This window comes from Enhydra lutris, unplaced genomic scaffold, assembly GCF_002288905.1.
Source record: "Enhydra lutris kenyoni isolate GAN:26980312 unplaced genomic scaffold, ASM228890v2 scaffoldscaffold55, whole genome shotgun sequence".
Taxonomy (NCBI): Eukaryota; Metazoa; Chordata; class Mammalia; order Carnivora; family Mustelidae; genus Enhydra; species Enhydra lutris.
This window is the reverse complement of record NW_019154139.1, coordinates 10,043,495-10,055,318: the sequence shown is the minus strand read 5'-3', so window position 1 is coordinate 10,055,318 and position 11,824 is coordinate 10,043,495. Positions and strand designations below refer to the sequence as shown.

At 47.0% G+C, this 11,824-nt stretch overlaps 1 protein-coding gene across 4 annotated transcripts in view; it reads right to left on the bottom strand.

Annotated features, from left to right (window-relative positions):
* Nucleotides 1-8: 8 nt before the first annotated feature.
* LOC111157482 (phospholipase A2 group VI) overlaps nt 9-11,824 on the bottom strand; it is a 53,619-nt gene continuing 41,803 nt past the window's right edge. For 2 of the 4 annotated variants that reach the window (XM_022518908.1, XM_022518911.1), the window contains 5 exons: nt 3,349-3,485; nt 2,799-2,953; nt 1,515-1,682; nt 962-1,035; nt 9-795 (listed from right to left, as the gene is read on the bottom strand). In XM_022518908.1, coding sequence (XP_022374616.1) covers nt 651-795; nt 962-1,035; nt 1,515-1,682; nt 2,799-2,953; nt 3,349-3,485 — 679 coding nt within the window. In that variant the 3' untranslated portion in view covers nt 9-650. Of the gene's footprint in view, nt 800-961; nt 1,036-1,514; nt 1,683-2,798; nt 3,054-3,348; nt 3,486-11,824 lie in introns of all 4 variants that reach the window. The other 2 variants (XR_002641305.1, XM_022518909.1) reach the window with 2 other exon arrangements.

Below are 11,824 nucleotides of genomic sequence, written 5' to 3'. Positions count from 1 at the left end.
CACAGGTGAACCGGAATCAAACCATTTATTTCCAGGGGAGACGCCCTGGAGCCCTGCCCCCTTATGCACCACTTCGGGTTGGGAGGAATGACTGAAGTTACAGGAGTGACCTTTGAGAGTCGAGCAAAGCTCCAGGGTGGGGCAGCTGGGAGGGGTGCGGGTGGCCGGGTGTGTGCTGAGGGGCAAAGTCAGATGAGGAATCCCGCTCCTGGAGCCTAGGATTCCCCTGCTGATGAGTGAGTCACAGCCTGTTTCTCTGACCGCTGTCCCCTCCAGGGAAGAGGGTAGAGGGCGGAGGGCGGAAGGGGTCTTGATGGGGGATGGGTAAGACCCCCTTAGTGTCTAAATCAATAGGGCTCGGGGCTCAAGGGTCAGTTGTCCTTGGCTGTCAGGGAGAGGGCCCCGAGTGAGGCTCGAGGATTTCTAAGCCTAGAATGACAACAGGTGCCAGAAGGTGGGGACAGTAGGGTCAGGCCCTCGGGACCAGCCTAAGGCAGGAAGCCCAGCGCCCTCTGAGGCCTGGTCTGGTCTGCAGACGCGGAGCCACCCAGGCCCCGTTCTGCCCAGTGGCACACAGGGTGGACATCGCCTGGCCTCTCCATCAGGGGCTGGGTGGCTGTGATGACGTGGGGGTAGCTGGGAGCCCAGCCTCACGGTGAAAGCAGCAGCTGAATGAGCTTCTGGAACTGTTCCCGATGCTCGTGGATATAAACCTCAGTCTCCCACAGAGCGTTGACCAGCACTGCATCGCTGACCTCGTCCAGCATGATGTCTGTCCCCAGCTGGGGGTTCAATCTGTCTGGGTCAAGGAGGAGGGCTGAGCCCCGGAGGCTTGGCTTGGGTGGGGGACAGGAGTGAGGACCGGGGCAGGCTCGGGGTGCAGAGCAGCCACGTGGGGAAAGGGGAAGTGGGCACAGAGGGCTGGGTCTGGCACGCTGGGGCAGGGGGTGGGGGTCCTCACCTGAAGTACTGGATGTCTACCATCTCGCACCAGGCCCGGGCCCGGTCCACGGCCCGCCCATCCGGATCCGTGCACTGGCAAGAAGGGGTCTCTGTGAGCGTTCAGCGCACACCGTACCCTGAATCACTGCCCAGGGATCCCCAGGCTCTAGTCTGGCTTAGCCACCCCACCCCCAGCAGAGTCCCCCTGCCTGGGCTGCAGTGACTGTCCCAGCTGTGGAACAGAGGGGCACGGGCGGCTCAGCAGCCCCCGACTGCAGGGGGAGGGGAGCAGGGGCTGAGTGGACAGGCCTCTGCGTCCCGCCCCCTGCGGCTTGGGTCCCATGGCATATTCTGGGCTTCCACATGGGGCCGTGTTCAAAGAAAGGGCTTCATGGTTAAAAAACGCCTGAAAGCCCCGGGGGTAGGTGGTCACTAAGGGCCAACACTGAGATGGAATCGGGGACCCCCTCACCTCAGCGGGCTGAAGACCTTCAACAGAGCCTTCCTGACACCCAGGGTCCCAGGGACTGAGACCCAGAGGCCAGCAGAGCTGGGGAGCAGCCCGTACTCACACAGTCCACCACCATCTTGCCCAGTTCCTTGGCCCCAAAAACAGTCTTGGCCAGTTCCCAGGGGTTGCTGGGACGGAATACATCCACACAGGTCACGGGCACCTGTGGGGACTTCCCTGTCCCCAGAGAGACCACGATGGAGAGCTTCTTCACCTTGTTGCGCTGACCCTGTTGGGGACAGGACAGGGGTAGTTGGAGGGGATCTTCCTGCCGGCAGACCCTTCCCCAGGTGGCAGGGGCAGAGCCTATCCTGTCCCCTCCTTTGCTTCACAACAAGCTCCAACATGCCGGGCACATCGGCAAGTCCCCCCCCTTCCCCCGCCGGTGGGGCTCAGCCACCACAGGAGGCCACTCAGGTGATGAAGACCCTTCCCAGTCCGAATCTTGGGGGTCCCTCCTCCTCCAGGAAGCCTGCCCTGCCCTGTCTGGCCCCTAGAGGGTGCCTGCCTCTGTGACCGCTGCTCCTGCTGTGTCACCCAGGGGCTGCATCTGGGGCTCCCTGATGACCACGGTGAGAACCGCAGCCAGCAAGGCTCTGGCACCCTAGGGGTCAGGCAGCGTCCTATACATTTTACAGAAAAGCACGCGGGTATCTCATGCCAGTCCCCACGCTGGTACCATCATACCCCATACAGTGGCTGGAGTGAAACACAGGCAGAGGCAGGACCCCAACCCTGCAGCCAGAGTCCTGAGCCTACGTCCCGGCGCTGCCGCTAACACGCATGGGCCTTGCCCCACCTCTGTGCTAAGCTCCTCGGGCCGAGGGCTACTTCTGTTCCCCGGGATCGCCGACTCAGCACAGTCCGCCCCCGGAGGCCTCTTCCAGGGGCCCTTTTCGAGTGCCCTAGTCTCTTAGCAGAGGCGGTTCTGCTCCTGGACTCCCGCACAGCCCTCCACCACAGCACCCGAAACCCCTGGAGCGGCATTTACAGTCTCCCCAGACATGAGCTCCCCAAGGGTAAGCATGTGTCCCCAGGCTTGCACAGTGGCCAGCACTGATGCTGGCATGTCCTGGTGTGCCCGCCACCCTCCCTCCTAGGTGCCCCTCACCACTCACACCAGATTGGGCCTCAGAGTCCCTCTGATTAGCTCAGAGCTCTGGGCCATCACCCATCGTGCGGGTTCAAGTGTGAGATGGAGCTGCCGTCCCACGCACCAAATGAACGGGCTTAAGAATCAAAGCCACATGCTCTCCTAGGAGGCGATCCTTCGCAAGATTTGCTCAAAGAGGTCAGCTCCCACAGCCGGTCATGTCCAGGCCCCTCGCACTGGAGGTGCTCTCACCTTGCGGATCATGTCCTGGTTGTACTCATGGATCTCGGTCATGGCATCCAGCGTGGGGTTGTTGGCCAGCAGTCCGCCGTCCAGGAAGCGCCCATTGGGCCGGAAGTAGGTGGGGGCTGCCCCACTGCTCCGGGCAGCCCGCCACACCAGCTGCTCTGGGGGGTGGGGTGAGGGAAGACGGTGGCCCAGTGGCACCAGGGGACTGGTACAAAACCCACGCTCTGCAGAGCTCCGTGTGCGTGTGGGTCTGTGGGTCTGCAGGGAGAGGAAGAGGCTGGGAACTCTTCAGAAGCACGAACCACAGTCCGTGCCCTCTAGCCCTGCTGTCCATTGGAAGGCAGGGTACAAGGGGGGGCCTCCGGGGGACTCCTTTAGCCTGCCCGAGGCAGGAGAGCCCCCCAGTTCTGCCTGCCCTCAGCGGACGGACTCGGGGCAATGGCTGGGATGCTGGTGAGCCAGGGGGACCCCGGGAGCAAACCTATGACTCCGACCCTCCACCCGACCCCTTAGGCTCATTGTTTCCAGAAGACGCATCAGACATGGTTTTAACCTGAGGGCTGAGCTGGAGGCTTGAGGTTAATATTCTGGCTGAATCGAGGCTCCCGTACAGACTCCGGAGCGTCATAATTCCGAAAGAGGTGGAGTTCAGCAGGTTGCCGATCAGACAGCGTCCCTGTCAGCATCACCCTGAACAGGAACAGGGGGAAAGACAGCTGGTCACCGACTTAGCCATCCCTGAAAATCCACGCTGGCAAGTTTCATCCAGATCACCAAAGGCATCATCCTTACACCCAGCGATCCTGCCCCTGGGAGTTCATCCTAAGACATGCTCGTGCACGCAGAAGACGGGCACACGCGAAGTTATTAACAGGTCTGTTCAAGCAAACCGCGGAAACAGCGGATATGTCCACCAGCGGGATGTTTCAATGGCTCCTCTACCCCAGGGGGTCTGTGTCACTGCGGGATGACCGAGGAAGCACTTTATGTTCAGATGGGTGGTAAGCCCCAAGGTTTATGGTCAAGTGCAAAAAGTAAGGTTTAGGACAGTGTGTGTAGTATGCCACCATTTATTTAAAAATAAAACCTACCACGCTGAGGTACTTATTTGCTTGGTCAGAAGGACCCATGAGCAGAACCTAGGAATAGTGAGGGGCCTCTGGGGCAGGGGACAGCTTGGTGGCTGAAGCCCCCAGACAGCAGTGGGAGGAGACTTTTCATCATGGCACCTTTGATTCCTCATCAGTGTTTCACAATATGAGCCTATAACCTATTAGAGAAGACTCCTTCTTATCTCAAAAGACAAAAACATCCTTAAATAGTGCAAGAAATGGGGACTGGCACAGCCCCCTTGGAAGCTAATATGTACTAAGATCTTACATATCTCTGAGAATTTCATCTGAGAATTCCATTTTGGAAAATCTATCCCTAAGGAAGAATCTGAGCTACAGCAAGAGCTCCTTTTCTTTTGTTTTTTAAAGATTTTATTTATTTGACAGAGAAAGACACGAGAGAGGGAACACAAGCAGGGGGATTAGGGGAGGGAGAAGCAGGCTTCCTGCCAAGCAAGGAGCCCAATGTGGGGCTCGATCCCAGGACCCCAGGATCATGACCCGAGCCGAAGGTAGATGCTCAATGACTGAGCCACCCAGGTGCCTCTATAATAAGAGCTTCTTGCATAAGCTATTCAGTACAACGTAATTTATTACAGTAAAAAAAATGAACCGATCTAAATGGTAACAATAGAGGGGTGCCCAGCTGCTCAGTTGGAAGAGCATGTGACTCTTGATCTCAGGGTTGTGAGTTTGAGCCCCACATTGCATATAGTGATTACTAAAAAATAAATAAACTTTACAAAATAAATAAATGGTAACAATAGAATGGGTAAGTAAATAAAATGTTTTGCACCCATTCCAAATTATACTAGCTGACTAATAAAAAAATATGTTAAATTGTAAAGAAAAATATACATGAAAGGGGACAAAAACTGCTTCTGCATAGGAAAAAAAAATTGGTTTTCCATTTCTGGGAACACTGTGGAAAGCTTATCTGAACAACTTCCCCACTGAACAAAAAGTAAAATGCTGGAAAAAATATTTTTAAAAATCTCTCCTCAAAATATAGAAGACCGGGGGTGCTGGGGTGGCTCAGTTGGTTAGGTGTCTGACTCTTGATTTCAGCTTAGGTCATGATTTTGGGCTCATGAGATCAAGCTCCACATTGGGCTCTATGCTCAATGGAGGTCTGTTTGAGATTCTCTCTCTCCCTCTCTCTCAGCTCCTACCCCCTGCACTCTTTCACTCTCTCAAATGAATAAATAAATCTTTAAAAAAAGGGGGGATGCCTGGGTGGCTCAGTCAGTTAAGCGTCCAACTCCTGATTTCAGCTCAGGTTATGATCTTGGGGTTATGAGACTGAGCCCCACATCAGACTCCATGCTCAGCGTGGGGTCTACTTGGGATTTTCTCTCTCCCTTTAAATACATAAATAAATAAAATCTAAACAAAGCAAAACACACACACACAAAAAAAAAAAACATAGAAGACCTAACAAGATAGGAAGGAAGTAATCTGGGGAAGCTCGGCGGATGAGCAAGAACCCAGAGAGGTAAGTGGGTCCAGACCCAGGCTTGACCTGAGGCAGTTACCAAACACAGTAAACCTGAGCTTCAGTATTGATGCTTTCATGGAGCCAGGGGGACAAAAGTCAAAAGCCCAGGATCCCACATTAGGGTGGGATCCCAAAGGACTGCACTCTTGGAATAAGGGTAAACCAGAAATAAACCTGCCCCTTCCTCACCCAGAGGCTATGAGGAAAGTTACCTCGGCATTGGATAAAGGAGAGAAAGCAGAAAAAAAAAAAAAACCCCGAAAATGTATAACCATAAGCTAACCTTTGGTAGTCTAAATTTACATCACCTGTGGGGACGTCCCCAAACCTTCATGCCAAGAATTCAGGTATAGGGGCCCTAGATGGCAGGGTACCTAGGTACCTGAAAGAGACAACACAAAACACTCTGGAGGAAGATACTCTCATCCTAGGCCTCAAAGAATCCACACGTATTATTTTTCAATACTAAAGAACACCACACAGTTCAAAGGCAGTGGGGGAGGAGGTGTAGTACATGATGAAATAAAATCATAAATGAAAACCAGTATAAACCAACATAAACAGCAAAGCATACCTACATACACTGCAGATATTTGAGTCCTTAAACAAAGATTATAAAACAAGCTATGTTTACAATATTTAAAGACATCAAAGGCTAGTGTGATAGTATCTTCAGGGAATAGGAAACTATAACTAATGACCTAGAAGATTTGAAGAAGAACCACAGAGTATTGCTAGAAATTAAAAAGTAAAAAAAGCAATAGAATTTTAAAAATCAATGGATGGGTTAAGTGGAAAATTAGATAAGGCTAAAGAGAATTTGTGAATTGGAAAATAGGTAAGAAGAAATTTGTCTACAAGGCAACAGGGAGAGATAAAACGATAGAATATACAAGAGAAGTTACAAGACATGAAAGACAGAAAAGGTCTAGTGTATGTTTAACTGGAGTTCCAAAAGGAGAGGAGAGAGAAAACTCGGAAGAGGCAAGGGTTGAAGGGATAACAACTCAGGTTTCCAGAACTTAAGAAAGGCAAAATCCAAAGATTCAAAACTAAAAAATCCCATGCAGGATAAACTGGAAATACTTGCTATCTAGATATATCATAGTATAATGGTAGAACACGAAAAGCAAACACATAAATAAAAACATCCAGAGGAAAAAGAGATCAATTACTTTCAAAGGAGTAACAGACTGAAACTGACTTTCCAAAGCTAAAAGATGATAGAATGTTACCTTGCATGTTCCCGAAGAAAATCATCAGTCTAGAATTCTATACCCAGCAAGAATCAGAAGAAAATAAAACTATTTTCAAACAATTCTGCTGGCAGAGAATTCACCACCAGTAGTCCCTCTCTAAGGAAAAGTCAAAAGACTATACTTCAGGCAGAAGAAAAGTGGAAGTCTGAGATGCAAGGAAGATGGCAGAACAGAGAAGTGAGAGACATCTACCCACACATATACACATGCATACACACACACAGCCAACTGTATGCTGGAAGCAGCTCATACTGGCTTGTAAGAACCTATTGCTAAATCCCATAAGGTGGTTGTTAAAGTGCTGGTAACTTGAAATTGGCCATGGCGGGAGTATTTACGCCATGGGACTTAGTGAACACTATAAATCAGGGCTTCTTCCCCCAGAGATCTGTCTCCCCAGCACACTACTGGACAAATCTAAATGAAAACAAACTTTGAAAGATAATAATAATGTCTTGTGAGCTTAAAAAAACAAGACAGACTTCAAATACGGGAAAACACCTATAGATATGATGGAATTAAATTATTTTAAAAGGCTTGATTATCTGAGGGAAGGATAATGGTATCAATTAAATTTAGGCTTTCATAAGTTAAGCATGCACTAAGGGAAAAAGAAATGAGTGCACAAATTTCAAACCACGGGGGGAAATACAATGATCAAAATTATTCAGTAATTCTAAGGCACCTGAGTGGCTCAGTCATTAAGTGTTTGCCTTCAGCTCAGGCCATGATCCTGGGGTCCTGGGATAGAGCCCCATGTTGGGTTCCTTGCTCAGCAGGGAGCCTGCTTCTTCCTCTCCCTCTGCCTGCCATTCCCCCGCTTGTGCTCTCTCTTTGTGTCACATAATAAATAAATAAATAAATAAATGACATAAATAAATAAATCTTAAGAAAATAAAATAATAAATAAACAAATAAAACATAAGGACTCAAGAAGGCTGAATTAAAGGGTGAATACAGATACACCATACAAATACAACCAAAGAAAGCTAGTGTCTCTGTGTTGGTATCAGGATAAAATGGGCTTTAAAGCAAAAAGCATTCCTAGAGATAAAGACAGCTACTTCATAGTAATAAAGGATCCCAGTCCTTTAAAGAGAAGGAAAATATATATAAAGAAAAATATATAACAAATATATATGCACTTAATAACGTAGTGTCAAAATATTAAAACAAAAATTGACAGCACTATAGGGCAAAAGGGCAAGTTCCCAGAGTAGAAGATTTCAACATGGTTTCTCAATAATTGATAAAAGTAGTGAGCAAAGACTTCTTAAGGGTATGGCAGAACTGGAAATCTTAAACAATATTCCTAGCCAATATGACTTAATCCACTGTGCAGAACTTGGCACTCAATGCAAAATATATTCTTTTAAGTTAGATGTGGGACATTTATAAGAATTGACTGTAGAGAAGTCCACAAACCAAGTCTCAACACATTTTGAAGGACTAAAATCATACAGGCATGTCCTCTAGCCAGAAAGCAATTAATAAGAAAAATATAACTAGAGAATTCCCTAGATTTAGAAATTGAGAAATGTATTTTTAAGAAACTATGGTTAAGAAATTATAATGATGGGGCATCTGGGCAACTCAGTTGTGGGAAGCCACGCAGAAGCCTGAGATATGAGCCAAACCAGGCCCTGACTTGCGCCTTCCTGACATTAAGGGGTTAAGCAACCTCAGCAATGGAAAGAAAGGTTGAGTAGCTCTGAGAAAGGGTCTGTGCTATGAGTCTCATGATGGCCTACGTGACTACCCATTGGGGTTTATCAGGAACAGGACAATGCAGGCCTAAGTCATCAATCCATGCCTGGACCTTGCTGTTCTTGCATGGGCCATAAAATGCACCTGGCGCCCTTCTTCAGTCCCTTCATCAATAGGGAACTTATCCATAAGTAGGCAACATGCTGGCGTCAGGGGATGTCTGTGTGTTTAACCTAAGGGAACTGGTAAACAAGAGCCTGGAGAAACTATTTTTGGTATGCGGTGGGCGGTAAGTCTCCCCTAAGTGTTTCTGCTTTCTATATAATCATGCACACTTCGTAATAAAGTTGGCACTGCTTGGACATCATCCACTGTGCCCCCCCTGTCCCCATCTCTTTACGTCTCATATTCGTCTCACCATCTTCTTACCCTCTCGACCCTGGTCGTGTTGTCACGCCTGCTGCGACACTCAGTGGGTTAAGCATCTACCTTTATCTCAGGTCATGATCCCCAGGCTCTGGGATCAAGCCCCGGGAGCCTGTTTCTCCCTCTGCCTGTGCCTGCCACTCCCCCTGCTTGTGCTCTCTCTCTGTCAAGTAAATAATCTTTTAAAATAAATATTTTTTAAAATTTTAAATAAAATAAAATTTAAAAAATATATAATGAAAATTAGGAAGTATTTTGAACAAAACAATCATACACATGCTTATGGGGTATCATTAAAACAATTCTTAGAGGGGCGCCTGGCTGGCTCAGTCAGAAGATTGTGCAATTCTTGATCTTGGGGGTGTGAGTCTGAGCTCCACATTGGGTGTAGAGTTTACTAAAAATAAAGAAACTTTAAAAAAAAAATCTAGTTCTTAGGGGAAAGTGTTTAAACTTATACATACAACCCTATATACACATATATTATACAATAGAAGGTTAAAAATCAATGAGCATCATTGATTTTAAGAAGTTAAGAAAAAAACCAGCTAAACAAACCCCCAAAAAAGTACAAGAAGGAATAAAAACAAAAGTAAGTGAAACAGAAAACAAACACACAACAGAGAGCCAATAAATAGCCAAGAGCTGGTATCCTGGAAGACTAATCCAACGGAAAAGCCTGTAGCAGGACTGGTAAAGAGGTGTACATAATTTGGGTTTAAGGAGGCATCACAACAGATCCTGCAGACGTTAAAAAAATAATAAAGAGAACATTTTGAACACTCTATGCCAATCCACTTGAAGAGCCGAGGAACTTGATATGTTCCTAGAAAAACCCCCAAAACCAACTCAAAAAGACATTTAGAAATTCTAAATAGTCTTATATGATCATTAAAGAAGTTAACTCAACCATCAAAAAATCTTCCTCCAAGCAAATCCCAGGCCTTGATGACTCCACAGGCAAATTCTACCAAGTATTCAAGGAAGAAGCAAAGTGTTTATTACACTAACTCTTCCAAAAATAGAAAGAGGAAATACTCCCTCAAAACCCAAACCCAGCAACCCTCAAACAGGGAAAAAAATGGGTCCAGCTCACTCAGGAATGTGGATGCAAAAATCTAAACAAAATTATTAGCTGGTGGGGCCCCTCAGAATTCTCTCTGTAAAAGGCACCAGGAATTGAAAGCAGGAACCAGGAAAGAGACCTGTGCACCCCTGTGAACAGCAGCATTATCAACAAGTCAAAGGATGGAAACAACCAAAACGTCCATCCATGGATGAACAGACAATGTGGTGTATCTGTACAATGGTGTGTTGTTCAGCCTTGACCAGGAAGGAAACTCCTGACACGTGTTCCAACATGGACGAACGTCAAGGGCACTATGCTCAGTGAGAGGGACCAGCCGTAAAAGGACAGATATTATATGGTCCCCTTCCAGGGTGTCCCTATAGTAGTCAAAATTCTAGAGAGAGAAAGCAGAATGACAGTTGCCAGGGCCTGAGGATGCTGGGAATGGAGAGGTGTTTCATGGAACAGAGTTCTAGATTTGCAGGATGAAAAGTTTGGGGGGACAAAAAAGTTTGGGAAGTCAGCTGCGTACCAGTGTGAAGGTACTTACCACTTCCTCAACTGTATCTAAAACGGTTTCTATGGTTAATTTTTATGTTACATGTATTTTACAATTAAACATGGCCAAAGAAATAAATAAATGCTATCTCTAAAAATGTATAATTTACAGTAGCCCAAAACCCACAAAGAACGTGAAGAGATAAAAACCACCACTGTGCAAGATCTCTATAGAAAGAAGCATAAATCTGCACTGAGAAACTTTATTTTTTTTAATATTTTATTTATTTGTTTTAGAGAGAGAGGAGAGAGAGAAAGTGAGAGAGGGAACACAAGCAGGGGGAGTGGGAACAGGAGAAGCGGACTTCCCACTAAGCGGGGAGCCGGAGGCGGCTCGATCCCAGGACTTAATGACTGAGCCACCAGCCCTGCACTGAGAAACTTTTTAAACCAGTGGAGTGTTCTACTATATTCTCTCATTGGGAAGCTCAGCGTTTTCAGAGGCCACCTCCCCCCCCATGTAAGCATACAGATTCAGTGTAATCTTTACCGAAGCTCCAGTAGGATTTGATTTTCTGTAGAACTGGGCGATCTGATGCTACCATTTACCTGGAAGCACAAACAGCAGCAAGTAATCTTTGTACAGCACCGTGCGTGCTAGGTGCTTGCTTGCTTTCTGCCTTCTTAAAAAATATTTTAAAAATATTATTTAAAAAATAATTATTAAAAATTTTTTAAAAATATTTTTAAAAATATTCTTTCTGCTTTTTAAAAAATTAAAGAATTTAAAATTTTAATTAAAAATAAAAATTTAAAAAATTTTTTAATTTAAAAAATAAAATTAATAAAAAAACAATTTAAGAAATCTCTACCCCCAACATGGAACTCACACGCACAACCCCGAGATGTAGAGTCACACACTTCTCTGACCGAGCCAGCTTCAGGTGTCCCACTAGGTGCTTTCTAAATATTAACTTTTTGGGGTGCCTGGGTGGCTCTGTCAGTTAAGCGGCTGACCTCGGCTCAGGTCATGATTCCAGGGTCCTGGGATCGAGTCCCGCATCCGGCTCCTTGCTCAGCAGGGAGACTGCTTCTCCCTCTGTGTGCCGCTTCTCCCGCCTGTGCTCTCTCCCTCTCTGACAAATAAAATCTTTATAAATAAATAAATGTTAACTTTTCTCCACCTCATGAAAACCCTAGGAGGCAGGTAGTATGTTATTCCCATTTTTGAGAAGAGGAAACTTCAGGGCACGCGATCTTAACCACTTCTCTAGGGCGCCTCCAAGAAGAGCTGGGATACCCTTGAAGATGGACAAGGTGGGAGGCTCTGCTGCCCCAGATACCGGGACTCGCCATAAAGCGGAGGGACAGAGCCAGCCCACAGAACAGAACACAGTCAGAAACTGCTGAGCAGACCTGGAGGGAAAGACAGACCTCTTCACAGATGAGGCTGGGGAAAC